Source organism: Arachis hypogaea, chromosome 16, assembly GCF_003086295.3.
Source record: "Arachis hypogaea cultivar Tifrunner chromosome 16, arahy.Tifrunner.gnm2.J5K5, whole genome shotgun sequence".
Taxonomy (NCBI): Eukaryota; Viridiplantae; Streptophyta; class Magnoliopsida; order Fabales; family Fabaceae; genus Arachis; species Arachis hypogaea.
In genome coordinates this window covers 18,542,315-18,562,539 of record NC_092051.1, presented here as the reverse complement: position 1 = coordinate 18,562,539, position 20,225 = coordinate 18,542,315, and the positions used below count along the sequence as shown (strand labels likewise).

The 20,225-nt window shown below is 31.8% G+C and overlaps 1 protein-coding gene and 3 non-coding genes across 4 annotated transcripts; all 4 read right to left on the bottom strand.

Annotated features, from left to right (window-relative positions):
- Nucleotides 1-14,334: 14,334 nt before the first annotated feature.
- Nucleotides 14,335-15,114, bottom strand: LOC112758230 (uncharacterized). Its single transcript, XM_025806845.2, has one exon. It carries the CDS (start codon nucleotides 14,983-14,985, stop codon nucleotides 14,443-14,445), a length of 543 nt encoding a protein of 180 aa, XP_025662630.1. The 5' UTR covers nucleotides 14,986-15,114; the 3' UTR covers nucleotides 14,335-14,442.
- A 171-nt stretch (nucleotides 15,115-15,285) lies between these two features.
- On the bottom strand, nucleotides 15,286-15,446 carry LOC112759842 (U1 spliceosomal RNA). The gene has a single exon (XR_003180310.1). It is a non-coding gene; the product is annotated as a U1 spliceosomal RNA (small nuclear RNA).
- Nucleotides 15,447-16,592: 1,146 nt separating this feature from the next.
- On the bottom strand, nucleotides 16,593-16,752 carry LOC112759843 (U1 spliceosomal RNA). Its single transcript, XR_003180311.2, has one exon. It is a non-coding gene; the product is annotated as a U1 spliceosomal RNA (small nuclear RNA).
- Nucleotides 16,753-19,238: 2,486 nt separating this feature from the next.
- On the bottom strand, nucleotides 19,239-19,398 carry LOC112759846 (U1 spliceosomal RNA). The gene has a single exon (XR_003180314.2). It is a non-coding gene; the product is annotated as a U1 spliceosomal RNA (small nuclear RNA).
- Nucleotides 19,399-20,225: the final 827 nt, after the last annotated feature.

Sequence of the window (20,225 nt, the reverse complement as noted above, 5' to 3'; positions counted from 1 at the left end):
CTTGGAATATAATTTGCGATAATTAACTTGCTAACTTTTCTTTTCTACCCTCTTAAAAAGTTGTCGTCCTATGAAGAATGATACACCTAATTGAATGTGTTAGTAATTCCTAAAACCCAAACAACTAACACTTAAGATAAAACAATTATGACTATGAATTAGACTCAATTATAAGATGATAATATTAATCTAAAGCCTCACCCATTGTAATAATCGATTTGTTCATGTGCACTAGTAATAAAACATTAACAATGGTCACACTGAAGTGAAAGATTTACCATAGGTCCCAACAAACAGTATCATCATTAGAGTAGGTTTTATAATTTCAGGTTGCAATACAAAAATATTCACGATAACAAATTATCTTTATAAATTTTGGGATACGATATTTTGGCAAAATAACAAAATACAACAAAAATACTTGACAAATACAGATTATTAAATTTCTGGCAGTGTCAGATGTGATCTTTTGTTCCCTTTTTTCCTTTAAAAGAAATCATTTTAACATTTGGATGTGAAAACAATTGACATCTTTCTTACAATGACTACAACTGCCTTCGATGTGAATTTAGAACTACTTGCTCAATATGCTTTTAGGATACACAAGTTGTTGTCCACACTCGGGTAGAAGTAGTCAAAGAAATGAAAATAGAGGTGGACAAAAAAAAGAAGCAAACCTGAAGTCAATTACAGAAATTAAGGTTGCAACATATATGGCTCTGAGCAATGCAGATATGGCAGATTCTGTGATAGCAGCAGTCAAGAATGACCCAAGAAGGTGGCGTGAAGAACAAAACAGCGATAAGGGCTACACAAAAAATTAACTAACCTCGTCAATCTCCTTGCACATCTACAAGGCAATAGAAAGTCAAAGATCAGATATATAGATAATGTTCAATCTATAACAAAAATAAGCAAAATGGAACTCTACTCGTTGTAGCAATTAAAATTTTGCCCTTTCGCTTTTCGATTTGGGAGTTCTTAATCAACTACATGTCCAGCACGATCATCTTACAGATGAACAACTTTCACAAAAATATTTTACAAATGGAGATAAACTCATTCTCAAAATTGGTTTCAAAGTATTGGATTCTTAGGACCCTAAAACCTTCCAAAAAGTTACATGGGACAACACCAACATTTGGTTCCACATCATTGCAGAATGATGACTTAAAAAAAATTCAACCTTCACAATCTTTAACTAATTAGATGCGAGTCAGGAGGTGGATGTTGATTAATGATTTTATTGGAACTTGTTTGGGTGATCGACAACGGAACCAATGGTTATAGTTCCAACATCCAAAATGTTAAATCTTGTATCACCTACCATATACCATGCATAAAATAGACGTTAACCTCCAAAGCTAGTGTATATAACTAACTACTTTCTTTTTAAAGGTTGCAACTTGCCACTTGCCACTTGCAACAAGCTACCATATTTGACCATTGACTGGTCAACAAAACAAACTACATTCATCTAAAAAGCCCCAAAAAAAAGGGGATAATTACAAATTATTTCTCAGTGCTTAAATTACATTAATATTGTAATTCAGCTACTTTCATCAGGGCTGGTCACTTAAAACCATTAATCATCTTACTAATTATTTGTTTTTTATTTCCCCTCAAACAGAACTAAACCTAACTAAACTTTACATCCAATATAACCGATAAGCAACAAAAACCACCGGCAGCATGAAATCGATTTTACGAACCCTAATAAATTAATTCCTAATCAGCAAGAAAAAAGGGAAAAAGTAATAAAGAGAAGATCTTGGAGAACTGCAGTAGAAAATGAAGTAGAGAAAGAAGAGAAAACTAAGAAGAAAGGTAAATAACAATTTAAAAAAAAGAAGAAAAATGAAGCATTCGAGTTTTGATCGATTCATACATAGATAGAGAAAGTAACAACAAGAGATGCGATTAAAATTAGGAAAAAGACAAGAAAAAAGAAAATAGTTATTAGCAAATTAGGCCCCAATGCTCAATGAAACAGGACAGCCGGTCAGTCCACTGAACATGGAGGTAAATTCAATACACTCTAGTATTAATAGAGTTATATTATAGAGAATAGTTACTGTAATGTGTATGTGTATTGATCTAACTCGGTGAAGCTCATTGTATACATTTACCTATATAAAGAAGAAGAAAACAACTAATTAATCTGCCTACTGATTCCGTTATAACAGAATAACAGAATTAGAAAAACAGAATGCGTGTGACTTGAACTCTAATAACTGCACTACACTTACTTTTATTCTCCATGTCTGCAACTGATTACTATTATTCTGTGAACATACTCTTCTGAAAGATTTAAAGTTAAAATATTAACTGTTGAATAAAACCGCCTTTAAAATCCTTTAAAGATAAATAAATTTTGATAAAATGCTCAAAAATAAAAGTTATTTGCTACATTAACGAACCTAATTATCAAAGATTGTGCACACTTTTTCTTTTCTTTAGCCAAATTGTAATATTTTGTGATGCTATACTAGAATGTTACTAACTTTATTGATTGCATTGCATTATACTGGTATGCATCGCAATAACAGATGAACAGTGCTAACAACATAGCTAGCTAACCAATCCTACTTGCCAATGCTATGATTTAGCAGGGATACTATACATGTAATCAAACTACTTTGGCATATTAACATTGCAAATTAGCAATTAATTACACCCTTGCTGGATAAAATTGTGCAAACTGTTTAATTTATCATTGAAAATTGAAATAGAATGTTGTTTAAACTAACTTCTGTTTTTACAATTGCAAACTTTAGGCACCAATTTGTTGGGATCAGAAATTATGAACACGGTCCTACAAATGCATAATCAAAACTCTAACTTTTTCTTAGTAAGCACATCACATCTTCACCCAAACATGAGCATACCCACACTTCAGAGACAAAAATAACTTATGGCATAGTAGTTTCATCTGGACTTTGTGCAACGAAAATATACAATGTATACCTCCACCGGCAATTCGCGATCGATGGCAGTCTCGCCCAGCTTCGGTACTCCATTTTTTGTGCATCGACACTGTCCCACCCGTAGCACAGCGCACTCTCTAGTGAAGCCGACCAATCTTCGCCAACACACGTGGAGCCACCACCAGGGAAACTCAGCCTCGCTCCGGCGCCATCAGAGGAGGAGCAAGATCTACTCTCTATCTAAGGTTTCTAATTTCCATCTATTAAGTTCATCCCCTGGGTCACCACCAAATACTTTACAACCAAAAAAACCCACTTCAGATAGTCCCATTATTAGCCATCATAACGGATCCCGTAATACCCCTTAATTAATATACTTCATCACCTAATCTTCTTAACTCACCTGCTTAACATTTACGCTGCCACAGTCTTCTCTGCACAGTGCCACCAGCTTTCTCAGAGTTGGTCTCATGAAGTGGACAAGTGTCAATGAATTACCCTGCCACTGCATTTCTATACATGTAGAATAAAACTTACTTTCTACACCAGAGAATCCACCCTACTATTATTCAATTTGTTTCAGAATTCAAAAAATTTGGAATCAAGATATCTCTACCAAGATGCGTATGATCCCCGAGTTTAAATCGAATTATGGAATAGTAGATTCTATCACATATTTTAAATTGAAAAACTTACTTTACACAACATATTTATTAATTCCTTGATTGAGCAGTAGCATCTACAAACCCAAACGTTTCATCTTCCACATAGTGAATGCACAATTACTTTGGAAGATGTTACAGTTATATTTGAACTCCCGACAAATGGTATGCCATTGTCAGGATTTACAGATAGCAACACTACTGGCCTCGAAAATGAATTCATGATACAATTTGGCACTATACCTACTGCAGCTTATCACAAAGGAAGTGGTGTCAAACTTGCATGGCTCCGCACTCTAAAGTGGCTCATGCAGTTGGATACTGCACTCGGCAGACAAATGTATGTAAAGATTCATATATACTTATTTTTTGGGACAAATTTATTCTGTGATAAGTCATGATTGACAATCCACTAGAAGTTCTTGTCTCTGCTCTGAAATTTTGCTGAAATTAAGGACTTTAGTTGGGGTTCCGCTTGCCTGCCACATTTGTATAGGGCATTATGTCAGGTATCACGTTTTGATTGCAAGGATGTGGATGACCCATTGGCGCTGCTTTGTCTATGGGCTTGGGAATGCTTACCATTCCTAGCACCGGTGTGGTCGCAGCAAAGCTTTCCGCTTGCATGCAGGTAAAATTATTTAATATAATATGTTAATATATATTATTTAATATGTATTGTTTAAATATATTATTTAAATATATCGGTTCGAAAAAATAGGATTTTGTTTTATTTCAGCTGGATTGATTGGCACTCGCAATTTCATGGATATAAAAGAATGGACCATATCTCATATCAGGCAGTCACTAAATGATATTCCTGTAGATAGGGTATGTTTTTTGTTATATTTAATTTTTTTTTATTATTGTACATTGTTTTGTATTTATATTTATACGTTCTTTGTGTTATGTTTTTGCAGTTTGTGTGAAAACCCGTACAGTCATGATTGTATGAGGAACATTGTAATTCCAAATGACATCTTGTAGCATCGCTTAATATGGAGTGCAACCATACCACTGATATCATTTGAGTAAATTAAATAACATGCATCAGATAGGGTAAGGAGGCAGTTCGATTTGTAGGAGAAAGTTCATGGAGAAACTACTAGTCTTGCAGAAGCTCACAATGTGGTCCTGATTGGACCAAAAAATAAAGATTGGAGAGTTAAATATTCTGTATACATTAAAAATATATTAAAATGGTCACCTCTGTAATCATGTCTGAGTTTAGCTTGGTATGATCTTGAAAAGATTTAGTTCTAGTGCTTGTGTGACTACCATTGTACCGTCTTATAACCTAATAAAATTTTCTTTTAATAAAACTGACCCTGATAAGCCAATCGTAACTTGTTCTGTATTGTACACACTTAGCATAAAATGTGGTTGGCTCAGATTCACACACCCTACAAATGGTATAATCTTTAATTGCTGCAATAACAGTTTCTCTAGAACTGAACTCTATGTCAACAATAGAATCTATACTAATAATAAGACATAATTCTGACTAGTACTATATGATTCAATAATAATAATAATAATAATAATAATAATAATAATAATAATAATACTTACCTGAATTGATACATTCAGGAAACTCTGTTGAATTCATAGCATCTAGATCCAAAACATGCATGAAAGAAGGCTCTCTAAGTGGATATTGGCTTGTTAGTACATTTGTCACACCTGCAATATTAGACTCAACTATTATATCATCTTCACCTACTTCTTTAGTTGGACCAACAATATGATAAATGCCCTCAAATTCCTTTTCGCTTTCAGTGTTATAAATTTTCCGATGATAGGCTCCAATAAATCAACCTCAACTAATTCTTCAAACTCAACATATAACTCGACAACAGACACTTGTGCCCATGTTTACTGATAGATCGAAAATATCCCTTGCATACTTACTTCGCCAACCACATACATTATTTGAAACTGAACGAAACCACCAAATACTAACATAGACGGTCTATAAAAAATATTTGTGACTCTTTTTAATACTTGATTATCAACACATTGATAAAGTATATTGTTAAATTTCTCATATGTTATTGCAAAAGGAATAACAACATTACATAGATTTTCACATACAAAACTCACACCCTCATATGTTTGGAAAAAAATTTGACCATTATAATATATTTTTAAAATAATACCTCTCTCCATTTTTATACTCTTATACTCTTAAGAAAATAAGACACTCTCATACTCCTAATCAACTTAACAAATCCGTTCCTGCTTTTATAATACTCTAGTCATATTTTTTAATAAAAAAAGAGTAAAGTATCATTTTTGTCCCTAATGTTTGGGGTAAATCCTATTTGTGTCCCTAACGTTTAAATTATCCTATTTGTATCCCTAACGTTTGTAAAAGTGATTCAATGTTATCCTGTCGTCAATTACACATTATGAGCGCTTTAGTTTGAGTTTTAAAAATCTCTTCTTGAAGTTAGAATACAAATGTCTGGAATAGAATCGATGATCTACTCTGAAAAATAGCTCATCAAATGTTGAAACTAATTCCTACAACATTTACATAATTCACTTTTCTAGGGACATAATTGAATCTAAACACAAATAGTGGGTATAATATTAAATCGAACACATTCAAGTGAGACCTAATTGAGAATGAATACATCCAAGTGAGAATAATTGAAAAATATAATCTGATTTGTTAGTATAATTGATAGTAGGATAACATTGAATCACTTTTATAAACGTTAAGGATACAAATAGGACGATTTAAACGTTAGGGACACAAATAGGACTTACCCCAAATATTGGGGACAAAAACGATACTTTACTTAATCAGAAAATTACAATACGCCTCTCGTGTATTGTCAATACGCTTTCCATATATTGTGACTTTATTATTAAAATAATACAATACGTCCCGTATGTTGTCTTTATAAACATTTAAAAAATTAATTCGTTCTTCGCGTATTGCTACTGATGAATTAAAATAAAATTTTTACTCCAGCAATTTGCCCTCTGCAAATTCTACCACTTTTAGAATTTTGCAAAATACTGTAGCATCTAATATTAGAGTATTATACCAAACTTTGTCTAATATCTAAAAAAATGAGCCCAATAATATACTAAAATTCTTCATATTCAAATAGGTCTCACTAAATGGATTTTAGGGTATTTCTTTTTTGGCGGATATTTAACTACGCCGCAACTATGGTGGCTTTCAATGTGGTGGCTATAGATGCCTATACATTGACCTACCAATTTAACAGTGACACATGGCATGCTACTTTTTGTAATTAATAATTTTAAATTTTACTTAACTAACAATTTTAAATTTTAATAAGTCACGACTATGGTGGCTTTCAATGCTATTTTTTTTAAATTGAATAAATATAATTAATCATATGAGTATAATAATACGAATACATATAATTTTATAAATTATTAATTTAAATTATATCTATTTAAATTTTAAATTATAAACTAATACACATTTTATAATTTAAAATTCTAATTATTTAAATAAAATTAAATTGATTAAAAAATAAAAATATATTAATACAATTCAAATCGTATTAAAACATAAACAAGTTTGTTGAGTCCATAAACAAACTTTATGTAAATAAATAAGTTTAGTCAATGTAATAGGTAAATTTTGTGCAAACTTTATGAAAACACAATAAAAAATCAAATCCTAAAAGTTAACATAATTTTTTTAGAGTTAAATTTTTTTTATATTTTATAATAAAAAAAACAATATTAACTTTGAGCTGGTCTAATATATTAGATAATTTTATTTTTTTAATTATAATTTTGGTTAAAAAAATTATATAGTAAATAATTAACTATAATTTCTCAATTTAAATTAGTCAATTTATTTTTAAGATAAAATACGGTAAAAAATCTAACATCATACTATATCAATTGGTTTTTTAATTAAATCATTTATATAAAATAAATCGGGTTTTTTTTAACCAAATGATAACACGTGTCATTTATCCAAAAACAACTTCATGTGAAGTCGACTACAGATGAGTTTCTACCTAATTTTTTTTTAATGTGAGATACCATTTGTTGAAAATTAAAGAAAAAAGATTCTAATAAAAAAGAAAAAATAATTTACTGTTGTTAAAACTAAAGAGATTACGATAACAAGTAAACTACTTTGAAAGTCATAAATAAGTCAAACAATGGTTTTTTTCCTTCACGTGCCAGCATCTCGTGATTTATTTATCCATAGCCACCATAGCCATCAAAATTTATGGGTACCATACACGGCACCATTTAACTATCTATAAAATTTTTGTTTAATTTATGTAAACCTAGTGTGAAAATAAGGTGTTATAGGAGAGACGGAATTCTAAACACTTGCTTGTTGTTATTATTGAATATTTTAAGTTTTTAATAAATATATAATAAATATATTAAAATTTAAATTGTATATATTTTTTCAATCAATAACTTTTTTTTTGTCTTTTAATTAAAAATTTGTCACTAGTCAATAAAGTATTCATGTATAAGGCAAATTTTAAACTTTTGACACTTATTTAAACGGTCTAATGAGTTAATCGTTAGACCAATATCTTTAATGCGTGTTTTTAAAGTACATACATGTCAGCTAAACATTTTTTAAATATGCAATTTCGTTCCTCAAAATACACATCTTATGGCAATATATTCGTGCCTTTTCAAGATGTTGTACTTACAAATTCTTATGTTTTCTTTTTGGCTTTGTTTAGGTGTAATTATAAAAAGGGTTTAATTTGAGGATTTTTTTTTCATATAAAATAAAAAAAAACTTTATTTTTTAAAAAAAGTTATTTCAATTTTAATTTTTGAAATTTTTTTTGTATCGGGGGCAAGTTTGTCACTTTTGGCAAACTTTGTCATTTTCAAAAGGTTCGTTACTCTTCTTGACAAACTTTATATAATATGTAAAGTTCGATGCCTCCTCGTCGAACTTCAAGCAGCTTCCTCAATAAAATCTCACTGAGACCGATTGGAAATCAAAATCACTATTAGTAACTCAGAATTTTCCCTTTACTTTGATCTTCTGCTTACTCTATATAATGTCGGAAATTTTCATTGTTTTTCATTCATTATGATGGTGAAATAGTATATGATGAAGAAGGATCTATCATGTTCAGTTCTGTTGAACTAGTATTTACATATATGCCACCTAAAGTCGAAAGTCTAACAGCGTTAAAGAATTTGATATTGCATACCGTTGGTCAAAAACACATGAAAAGAGCGAAAAGATCTACTACAAATATCTGTGCGAAGTAGATAACACTTTATTTTACAAAAGGTATATTATAGATTACAATTGTTATCATTATTTTGTTATTTTTTTTATTTGATGACGGTTTTGATAAAATTTTATATTTTTGTAAATTAGATATCAGTTACATGATAACGAGGACATACATCTTATTAGGGTTTGGCACAACCATTGGACAAATGTCCATTTGTTAGAATTATTTATTTTTCTAGTTGACTTGGGTGGAAGAACTTTTATGAATACTGTTGATGATACCCCTTTAAGTGGAGCGGTTAGAAAAAATATTAGAAGGACGATGGTTGACCTAAATATGCCACTTGAAGATAGTCAGGAGGAGTCAAATGTTGAAAATTCTAATGATGGTATAATGCAAACTGATGTTGAAATTCATGAGGGTTCTGCTATTAGAGACCCGAGGATGGATCCCTATCAAGTTAACCTTGATGACGGTGAAGATGTTGAGGCTAAACCAACGAAAATTTTGGATGAGGAGGAGGAAGAGATGAATTACTATAGTGACACACAAATCGCACTGACAGCCTGATATTTTTTGACCATATGATCGGCCTGGTCACTTTTTCTCATTGAATCTCGAGGCAATGACTTCAAATTATTTATTTAGTCAAGGAGGCTCCAAGGATGATCCCACCAATGAGTTTGAGATTGGACAACAGTATAAAAATAAGGAGAAAGTTATTATGGCAGTTAAGATGTATAGCATTAGGAGGGGTGTGGAGTATAAGATGTATAGCATATATGCTGTAAAGTGTTCCCAATTTGGGACTAGTTGTCAATGAAATATATGCATAGCTTATCGCCAAAAGCAAAAAAAAAAAATGGGAGGTCGATCCTCATACTTGCATGCAAACATCAATGGGAAAAGCCCATGGAAGGTTTCGAAGGTGATTGCTTAGCACATATTCACAATGGTCAAAGCAGATCCAACCATCAGCATAAGGGTTCTGCAAGGAGGTGTGGATAATCACTTTGGTTATAAGATATCGTACAGAAAGGTTTGGCTTGCAAAGCAGAGAGTCATTACTAAGATATATGGAGATTAGGAGGAATCATACAATTTTCTCATTGGTTATTCGCAATGCAGATATACTTAATTGCTAAACTTCATTACATCGCCTTTACTTATAAATTCTTAACTAAGTAACCACTTATATGTTAAAACAACTTATGGTTTTTTAGGTACTTGGGTGCAATTTGTAACACAGTCTTGACCTGCTTTAGTCGATAGTGTCATGTTTCATTGGATGTTTTGGACGTTCTTCCGTGTGTTGAGGCTTTCAAGCATTAAAAATCACTTATTTCCATCGATGGAACCCACTTGTATGATAAATATGGAGGCACTTTGCTCATGGTTATTGCTCGTACCCTAACATGTTTTGCATCATAAAACTACAATATGACAGAATAAATTAGAATAAAATAATTTTAAATTAACTTGCTTTTTATCAAACATATTCAAACTTAATTTAACTACCTAAACCATAAAATATAATTTAATTCTAAACCATAATCAGTTCAACTGAAACAGTAATCTAAATAAAAAATAATTTAAAATTAACTGACTTATTATCAAACACATCTATTATATATTATTAATTTTACAACTAAAATATATCACATGTTACTCTCTCATTACAATTGAAATCAAATTTTTTTTTCTAAAATTACAGAGTTCTCCCCTCCTCCCTCTCCCTTTCTATATCTCTCCCATTCCTTCACCCATTCTATTTTTTTATATATCATTATCAATGACTAATTACAAATTTGACTATCAAAATGTGTAACACAACATTCTCTAATTACATTTAAATTAAATTAAAATATTAAAATTGAAATTGAAATATAACTATATTATATATTACTAATTAATTTAATAACCAAAATGTGTCACATGACACTCTCTTATTAAATTGAGAGAAAATATGTTTCTCCAAAATTAATAAACTCTCTTCCTACATTCTCTTATCTACCTCTCTCTTTTTTTTTATTTCTCTCTGTCCTTTCTACTCTATATATAATTTATAATTTATATTTTATATTAATAATTTGACAAACCAAAATATGTCACTAGATATTTTTTATTACGATTAAAATAAATTTTTTCTTTCTAAAATTAGCAAACTTCCTCTCCATTCTTCTTATTTATCTTTCTCTCATTTTCTATTTTACTCTACTTTTCTGTTCTACAAAAAATAAAATTAACAAGATAATATAATTCAAATTAAAAGTATTATTATTATATGTATATTTTTATTTAATTTTAAATATTTACTGATTATCTTTCTAATCTATATTTTTACTTCTCTTTCTTTAAATATTTATTACATATAATTTGGAGAGAATACTAATGTTGTGATTAAAAGTTAGAATCAAGAGTCAATTGTTTGAAAAAAATTGAGTTAATTTTATAACTATCAATATAAATTTTTTTTATGCTAATATCTAATTGTATTTTTATAAACATAGAGAGAAAAAAATTATTTTTAAATAACAAGCATAAAAATTAATTATTTCTATTTGTGCAACAGACTTAACATCTAATCAAATGTAAAAGTATATACATTAAATTCTTTTAAATTTTAGATAATGAATGTTAAAATTAATTATTAGTAAAGAATTAAATTCTTTCACATGAAAATAATAAATAAAAATCTTATTATTTAATTTTTTTATCTACGGAGACTCGGACCTTTTTAGCCGATGAGAACTTTTGTCCCCTACGACCTTTTTATAAAAGTAATTTGATTCTATAAATTTTGTGTCATAATTTATAATGTCATGACAAAACCAACATAGTTTTAAAAGATTTATATTCCTGTTACGGATAAAAATTACTAGAAAATAAATCTAAAAATTCTAAATACTTAGACCATAAACTATAATTTTACTCTAAAGCATAATTAGTTCAAATGATCATTTCATATTATCTAAACTAATAATAGATGGTACTCTAAACTAACTTGGCACCGGATTCGATGGTCTCAAAATGTTTGGACCATTAAATGGTCCTATAACAAAACATATTTTTTAAGTTTTTTAATAACTGATAAATAGTCTTTATCTAATTTTAATTACAAATTAACCCCATATATTTTATTTAATCATAAAAACTATTTTTTATTTTATAAATTATTATTTATTATTAATCTATTATGTTTATTAACAATCAAAAATAAAAACAATAACGAATTAGATCTTCTATTGATCGTAATAAACTTTTTTGCTATTCCAATCGATTAAAAAATTATATTTGATCCATGACGTTCATCCTGTGAAATCATGTTTCTTTGAAAATCAATCGATTGGATTATTAAAACAATCAATTGAATTTCAGGTTTTCCATAACTCAATCGATTGGACTACAGGTTGTTATCACAAAACAATCGATTGAAAATTGCAAGGTAGCATGGTTTTCACAAAAATCAATCGATTGGTCATATTACCCAATCGATTGAACGATGACTAAAATGTGGGTTTTTAATAATTCAATCAATTGCTTATACTACCCAATCGATTGAATGCTTCAAAACAACCTGAGGTCTCACAATTCAATCGATTGGTTGTGTTACCCAATCGATTGAAGTCGTCAAAACAATATGGATTTGCCGAATTCAATCGATTGGTTGTGCTACCCAGTAAATGATACATAAAAGACATATAAAATTGATTAACCATCACTTACAATTCCTAGGCACAAAAAGTCACAAGTCTATTCAAATACGTATAATATATTATCATTTATCCAAAAGAGAGAATGCATAACCAATTACCCTAAAGAAGACTGAAAGTTTGGAGTCCCATTCATTTATGCAGTCAATCACGTTCACATGCTCAAGTGAATAAGCTCAAGAAGACAATGTTATAAGAATGCAAAATTGACATCACAGTTCTAAGATCTGAATATAGCTAAAACTAAAAGACGGACGGGATGCAATTCTTAGTGGATTAAGATCAGCCTCAATTCTTTCTATTAATATCAAGTTCTAGATATGCAAATCCATATTGTTTTGACGACTTCAATCGATTGGGTAACACAACCAATCGATTGAATTGTGAGACCTCAGGTTGTTTTGAAGCATTCAATCGATTGGGTAGTATAAGCAATTGATTGAATTATTAAAAACCCACATTTTAGTCATCGTTCAATCGATTGGGTAATATGACCAATCGATTGATTTTTGTGAAAACCATGCTGCCTTGCAATTTTCAATCGATTGTTTTGTGATAACAACCTGTAGTCCAATCGATTGAGTTATGGGAAACCTGAAATTCAATCGATTGTTTTGATAATCCAATCGATTGATTTTCAAAGAAACATGATTTCACAGTCTTGGACGAACATTGCGGATCAAATATAATCTTTTAATCGATTGGAATAGCCAAAAAGTTTATTACGATCAATGGAAGATCTAATTCGTTATTTTTTTTTGTTTTTGATTGTTAATAAACATAATAGATTAATGATAAAATAATAATTTATAAAAAAATAGTTTTTATGATTATATAAAATATATGGGATTAATTTGTAATTAAAATTAGATAAGAACTATTTATCAGTTATTAAAAAACTTAAAAAACATGTTTTGTTATGGGATCATTTAATGGTTCAAACATTCTGGGACCATCGAATCCTTTACCAACTAACTATATCATCTGATTATTAAACTAAATAATTATCAAACTGACTAAAATTAAAAACTAACAAAACTTAATCTAACTAAATAAACATGTTAAAATTATAAAATAATACAATAATAAATTAAATTAAAAAAGAAATGAATTACTTGAAATTGTCAAAAAGACCAAAAATAAAAAGTTTTACAAGAGAAAGAGGATGAGAGTGAAGAAGAGTGAAAAGTGAAGCTCCTTGAAGTTTGCTGATGAAGAAGCTGACAAACTTTACATTATATCAGAAAAAAATCCTAGAGAGTTTTACAAAATTATCTAATCAGATTTATATATTTAAATGATTTTTAAATAAATTTAAAAATTAATTATTTTTATTGATATATCAATAATTCAATACACGATTAATTAGTAATGGGGAATCAGATAATAGCTTCGGAGAAATGGATCTCATGGATTATGGGAATGCAAATGGAGGTGGTGTTTTAGTTCCAATTTACTTGTCTGCCAGCGATATGAAGAGGTTTGCAAAAGAACTGGATGATATGCTTGGGAACCCAAATCAACCTATCCAGAGTGGTAAATACCAAACAATTCTCAGAATCTACCCTGTAACCAATTAATTATAGCATAGTACATTATTTGGGGTGGGGATTCAGAATAAAGGAATGGTTTGTGTAACATGGCATTGGTTAGGTGGTATTGTGTTGGTTTTCTTGTTAAGTTGAAACAAGAAATTATGAGCAACTAACGAAATCCATTATGTTCATTGAGATTCAAGTTCATATGGACCTCAAGTCACATATTGATCAAATATAAAAAGAAGACAGATAGATAGGTAAGGTTGTTCCAAAAGAAGCATCACATTATAGAAAGAAAATATACAATACAAGCATATCCCATAACAAAAGGGACTTCATTAGACACTATTTCCAGCACAAACCATATTAGATTATTTCCACGAGTCATCATGAGGAAATTCATCAGTTGACAAGAAACTAAACACTACCGAATCCTTAATGTTCCCTTTAAAATAAGTGTACTTTCTGAGCAGACCCTCCTTAAGGAACCCAGCCTTTTCCAGTACTCTCTGAGAAGCCTTGTTCTCAGGGGAAGTGAAAGCCTGCAATCTTACCAGATGAGACAAGTCATTGAACACTTGAGGCACAGCCATCTTCACTGCTTTGGTGGCTATGCCTTGGCCCCAGTAGTCTGCGGCCACGGCATAGCCTATGTCAGCCTTGCATCTATCATCACCTGACCACGGATACACCGAAACAAAGCCTATGGAACGGTCGTCAAGGCAGATTGAGCGTCGCCACGGATGAGGTATGCACACGTCTCTTATGAAGGCCAAAGCCTCTTCCCTTGAACCACAAGTCTTCCATCTTAAGTTTTGTGTGACTTGATCATCCCCAGCCCATAGCAAAAAGTCGTCAACATCGCTTAGCTTGAATGGCCGCAGAGAAATTTTTGAGAGATCCAAATTCGACATTTTTCACCAACTGCCTTATATATTATTCACGTTATTTATAATTTTATAGCGGCCTTGTTTTTGATACACCATCACCTACTAGTCTAGTACACCAACTCACCTACTCCACAATCCCCCCATATATCTTTATTTTTTTCTTTGTCAGGACCCACTCACCTTACCCCATAATAGCATGTTATTTTCTCCGGCCTGCAACAAGAAGCTAAATTTAAAATATATGTAAATAAAATGGACGGCTACAGCCTACAACTAGTTTCTTCCAATTTATATATGATTTAAAAGACTTTAAACTGAAATTGGATAGGGACTGCGCGAACGCAAGTCCCCACTACCACAAATTATGATGTAGGCTCTCCTACTTGAGGAGACCTTAGGCAGGCACCCCTCCTAAGTGCAATGGAAGTCACCAACCTAGGCCATAGGCCTTCTTGATCACCCATTGACCCCATCCAGGTAAGTATGTTAAAATGTTGCTCATTAATCTTTATTTATACACTGCATTTTCACCTCCCTTTCTTTCTCCCAGGTGATGTGGGACTTCAAGGTTCCTCTATTCTTTCTATCTTTATGAACCTGCGGCTTCTCCCTTTGCTTTGGCGGTATCTCTTTCGCTGAACAAACAGTGAGGCTAATTCTTTTCTTCTCAAAACATAAGGTTTTTGGCAGATCAAAGTATACCTGTAGTTGGAGTGTTAGACATGTATGAGAATTTTGAAGCTAGGAAACTGGGAAAGGTGCTGCTTCATTTTCTTATTATTGTTTAAAGCAAGAAAACACATGGGAAGTGAGTTAAGAACAAAGATTCAGAGCAAGCCTCAGATATTTGTCAAAAGTAAAAGACTTCTGCCAAAAATATAAATAAATAAATGAAAGAAAAGAAAAAGAAGAATCCCATGATGAGCACTTTAGGATGCAAAATTGAAAAGGAGGTAGCAGAAAACTTGGTACGGTGTTTAAATTTTAATAGTAATTGAATTAACTCTTTCACTTCAAGTGTTCCATAAACTATGGTGATGTTTGTTGAATACAATTATATGCTGATGCTGGTTAAGGCTTTGGGACTGGTTCAAATCGATTTGGAACATTTCCCCAATCAAGATGGTTTTCCATATAAAACACATAAGAAGTGAGTTAAGAACAAAGATTCAGAGCAAGCCTCGGATATTTATCAAAAGTACAAGACTCCTGCTAAAAATGTAAATAATAAAAGAAAAAGATGAGCACTTTAGGATGCAAAATTGAAAAGATGGTAGCAGAATCAAACTTGGCAAGGCCGCAAGGGAACACGTAGTCTTCCTACCATTAAACTGAAGATGAACGTTGTTTAAATTTTAATAATAATTGCCTTCACTCTTTCACTTCAAGTGTTCCATAAGACGATGTTGCTTTTTGTTGAATACAAGTATACACAACTACACAAATGAATCAATAATCCATCACCGGAATAATTCGTGCTTGTGTGACATTTCAATTCACCTTGACCTTATGGATGGTATGTGGATTCCTTCCTGAATATGATACAACGATTCACGTACAAGTGATTGAACCATTGAATCTCCATGGGTGAAAACAATATATGATTGAAAAGACTTCAAACTGAAATTTGGTAGGGACTGCGCGAACGCAAGTCCCCGCTACCACAAATTATGACGTAGGCTCTCCTACTTGAGGAGACCTTAGGCAGGCACCCCTCCTAAGTGCAATGGAGGTCACCAACCTAAGCCATGGGCCTTCTTGATCACCCATTGACCCCATCCAGGTAAGTATATTAAAATGTTGTTGCTTAATCTTTATTTGTACACTGCATTCCACCTCCCTTTCTTGCTCCCAGCTGATGTGGGACTATCTAGCTTCTCAAGGGTTTTTATGTTCCTTCTATCTCTATGAACCTGTGGTTTCTCCCTTTGGATAACGGTATCTCTTTCACTAACAAATGGTGAGGCTAATTCTTTTCTTCTCAAAACATAAGGTTTTTGGCTGATCAAAGTAAGCCTCCTGCCAAAAACATAAATAAATAAATGAAAGGAGGTAGCAGAATCAAACTTCGTAAAGGAAGACATCCTCTTCCTCCGGTGTTTAAATTTTAATAATAATTGCTTTGTTGAATACTACTATATGCTGATGCTGGTTGAGGCTTTGGGACTGGTTCAAATCGATTTGGAACATTTCCCCGGTCAAGATGATTTTCCATAGAGACACTCTGGATGTTAAGTCAGGCATGATGCTTCCATGTGTTGAAGTTTGAATCTTCCAACTTCTCAGCAATAGGAAGTAAAGCTTGTTTGGTAGAAGACGAGGTTGAGAGAATGAAGGCTACGGTCAAGATCTTGATTCTTTGGCTCTGATAGCATAAGATGTTTTGAGCAAAATCAGAGAAAAGTAAAGAATTGAGACTGAATATCAATTGCACTCTATGCAGAGAATGAATAATGTGAACACAAGGCCAAGTACCTCTGCATTATACAGATGCAGAGCCATGCATACTACTAATATGTGACTGAAGTAATGACCTCAACAAACACTTCTTGATCTTGATTTTCTAACTACTGCTACCCTACTTCACTTATATTTATATCACTTACACAAATGAATCAACATCCATCACTACTGTAATTTGTGCTTGTGTGGCATTTCAATTCACCTTGACCTTATACTTTATAGATGGTATGTGGATTCCTTCCTAACTATGACGGATTAACTACGAGTGATTGCATCATTGAAGCTCCTTGGGTTGCAAAGAAATCCAATACACAGTTAGTCTTGTAAAATTATTCACTTATTCTATGTATATGGCTGCACATCTAACATTATGAATACATTGCTGAACACCAGGCTTGTTTATCCTGTTACCTCCAGTACTCTAAAAGCTTCTTAATTAGCTCCACGCTTTTCCACAGTGCTAACTGCTAAGTGCTAACCATGAAGGATGATTGACTTGTTTATTCACTTATTTTATTTACATGCAACTATGCAAGTAACTCTCCTTTATGGAAGAGCTTGAAAGCTAAGGCTGGCTGAGAATTCGGCCCTCACACGTGTAATTCACTCACCAACATAATTTCATAATTCCTCCTCACAATTAATAGTTTGAGTGAGCTCAAGAAGATGGATTAACCACAATACTATGGTGATGACTGATGAGAGAGTATTTAAGTTTTTAGGATTTGGTTGAGTGAACTTTTAAAAAAAGATTTTGTTTTAAAAAAATAAAAATAATTTTATATTTGAATATTTTATATAAAAATATATTTTTATCTAATAGTTATATTTGAGTACAAAAATATAAAAATATTTTAATTATTTATTTATTATGTTAAAATATATTTTTTTTAAATAAAAAATCTTTTAAAAAATATAAATTATAACTTATAAAAAAAATTTAGTATTTTTGTTTTTACTATTAAATACACTAGAAAAATAAAAAGTGTATTTTTTATTGAAAAAAAAATCTTTTCCTAACAAACACCCAGACAAGCTGTTAAGCATAATTAATGGAAACCAGGAAATGTCTTGAAATGCCGACATATCCATGTATAGTCCACAAAGCTATAATTTACGAAGGATGTTGTAATTTACATAAACATATTCTAACAAATAAGAGGATTGTCATTTTTGTGAATAATCAAATAACACATGGTCTAGTCACCAAATAAAAAATAACACATGGTCTATTGACAGTAGTTGCTTACGTTATTGGGGTTTCCGGATGAAGAGCAGAGAATATGCACGTTTAAGCAGTTAAGCCATTTAGGATCAATATTACCCCTTTTCTTTTTCTCTTTGGATAATTTAGAGTCTGAGGTCATGTGCGTATCAATTCTCCACATGCTTAAAGCATGGTCAATAAAAACGAAAATTAAAGGTGCCCACAAAATAACGATGATACAGGAAATGGACACCTTCCCTATAAATATGATCAGTTTATGTTACTCTTCCCTAAACCAGTTCAATCGTGTTAACTTTGCAAACAATAGTACACACCACACAGTGGATCTTCAAAGACAGAAGAGAGATGATATAGCAACAAAATAATATATTCCTTCAACCTTTGTTTCTTATTCGCGTGCCTTTCATTTGGGAGTAAGGGAAAGAAGAGAACTAACTAGCTAGCTACTAATTTACATGCAACTAATTTTAAGCTTGAACGGCTGGTTAAGAATTCGGTATCCTGACGTGGTAATAAGCAAAAGGTTCGAACTCAAAGGGTGAAAACCAACAATATATGATTGAAAAGACTTTAAACTGAAATTAGGTAGGGACTGCGCGAACGCAAGTCACCGCTGCCACAAATTATGACGTAGGCTCTCCTACTTGAGGAGACCTTAGACGGGCACCCCTCCTAAGTGCAATGGAGGTCACCAACCTAAGCCATGGGCCTTCTTGATCACCCATTGACCCCGTCCAGGTAAGTATATTGGAATGTTGTTGCTTAATCTTTATTTGTACACTGCATTCTCACCTCCCTTTCTTGCTCCCAGCTGATGTGAGACTATCTAGCTTCTCAAGGGTTTTTATGTTCCTTCTATCTCTATGAACCTGTGGTTTCTCCCTTTGGATTACGGTATCTCTTTCACTGAACAAATGGTGAGGCTAATTCTTTTCTTCTCAAAACATAAGGTTTTTGGCAGATCAAAGTACGTACCTGTAGTTGGAGTGTTAGACATGTATGAGAATTTTGAAGCTAGGAAACTGGGAAAGGTGCTGCTTCATTTTCTTATTAACAATATTGTTTATCGCAAGAAAACACATGGGAAGTGAGTTAAGAACAAAGATTCAGAACAAGCCTCAGATATTTATCAAAAGTAAGCCTCCTGCCAAAAACATAAATAAATAAATAAATGAAAGGAGGTAGCAGAATCAAACTTCGTAAAGGAAGATATCGTCTTCCTCCGGTGTTTAAATTTTAATAATAATTGCGTTCACTCTTTCACTTCAAGTGTTCCATAAACTATTAAACTATGTTGATTTTTGTTGAATACTATTACATGCTGATGCTGGTTGAGGCTTTGGGACTGGTTCAAATCGATTTGGAACATTTCCCCAGTCAAGATGATTTTCCATAGAGACTCTGGATGTTAAGTCAGGCGTGATGCTTCCATGTGTTGAAGTTTGAATCTTCCAACTTCTCAGCAATAGGAAGTAAAGTTTGTTTGGTAGAAGATGAGGTTGAGAGAATGAAGGCTACGGTCAAGATCTTGATTCTTTGGCTCTGATAGCATAAGATGTTTTGAGCAAAATCA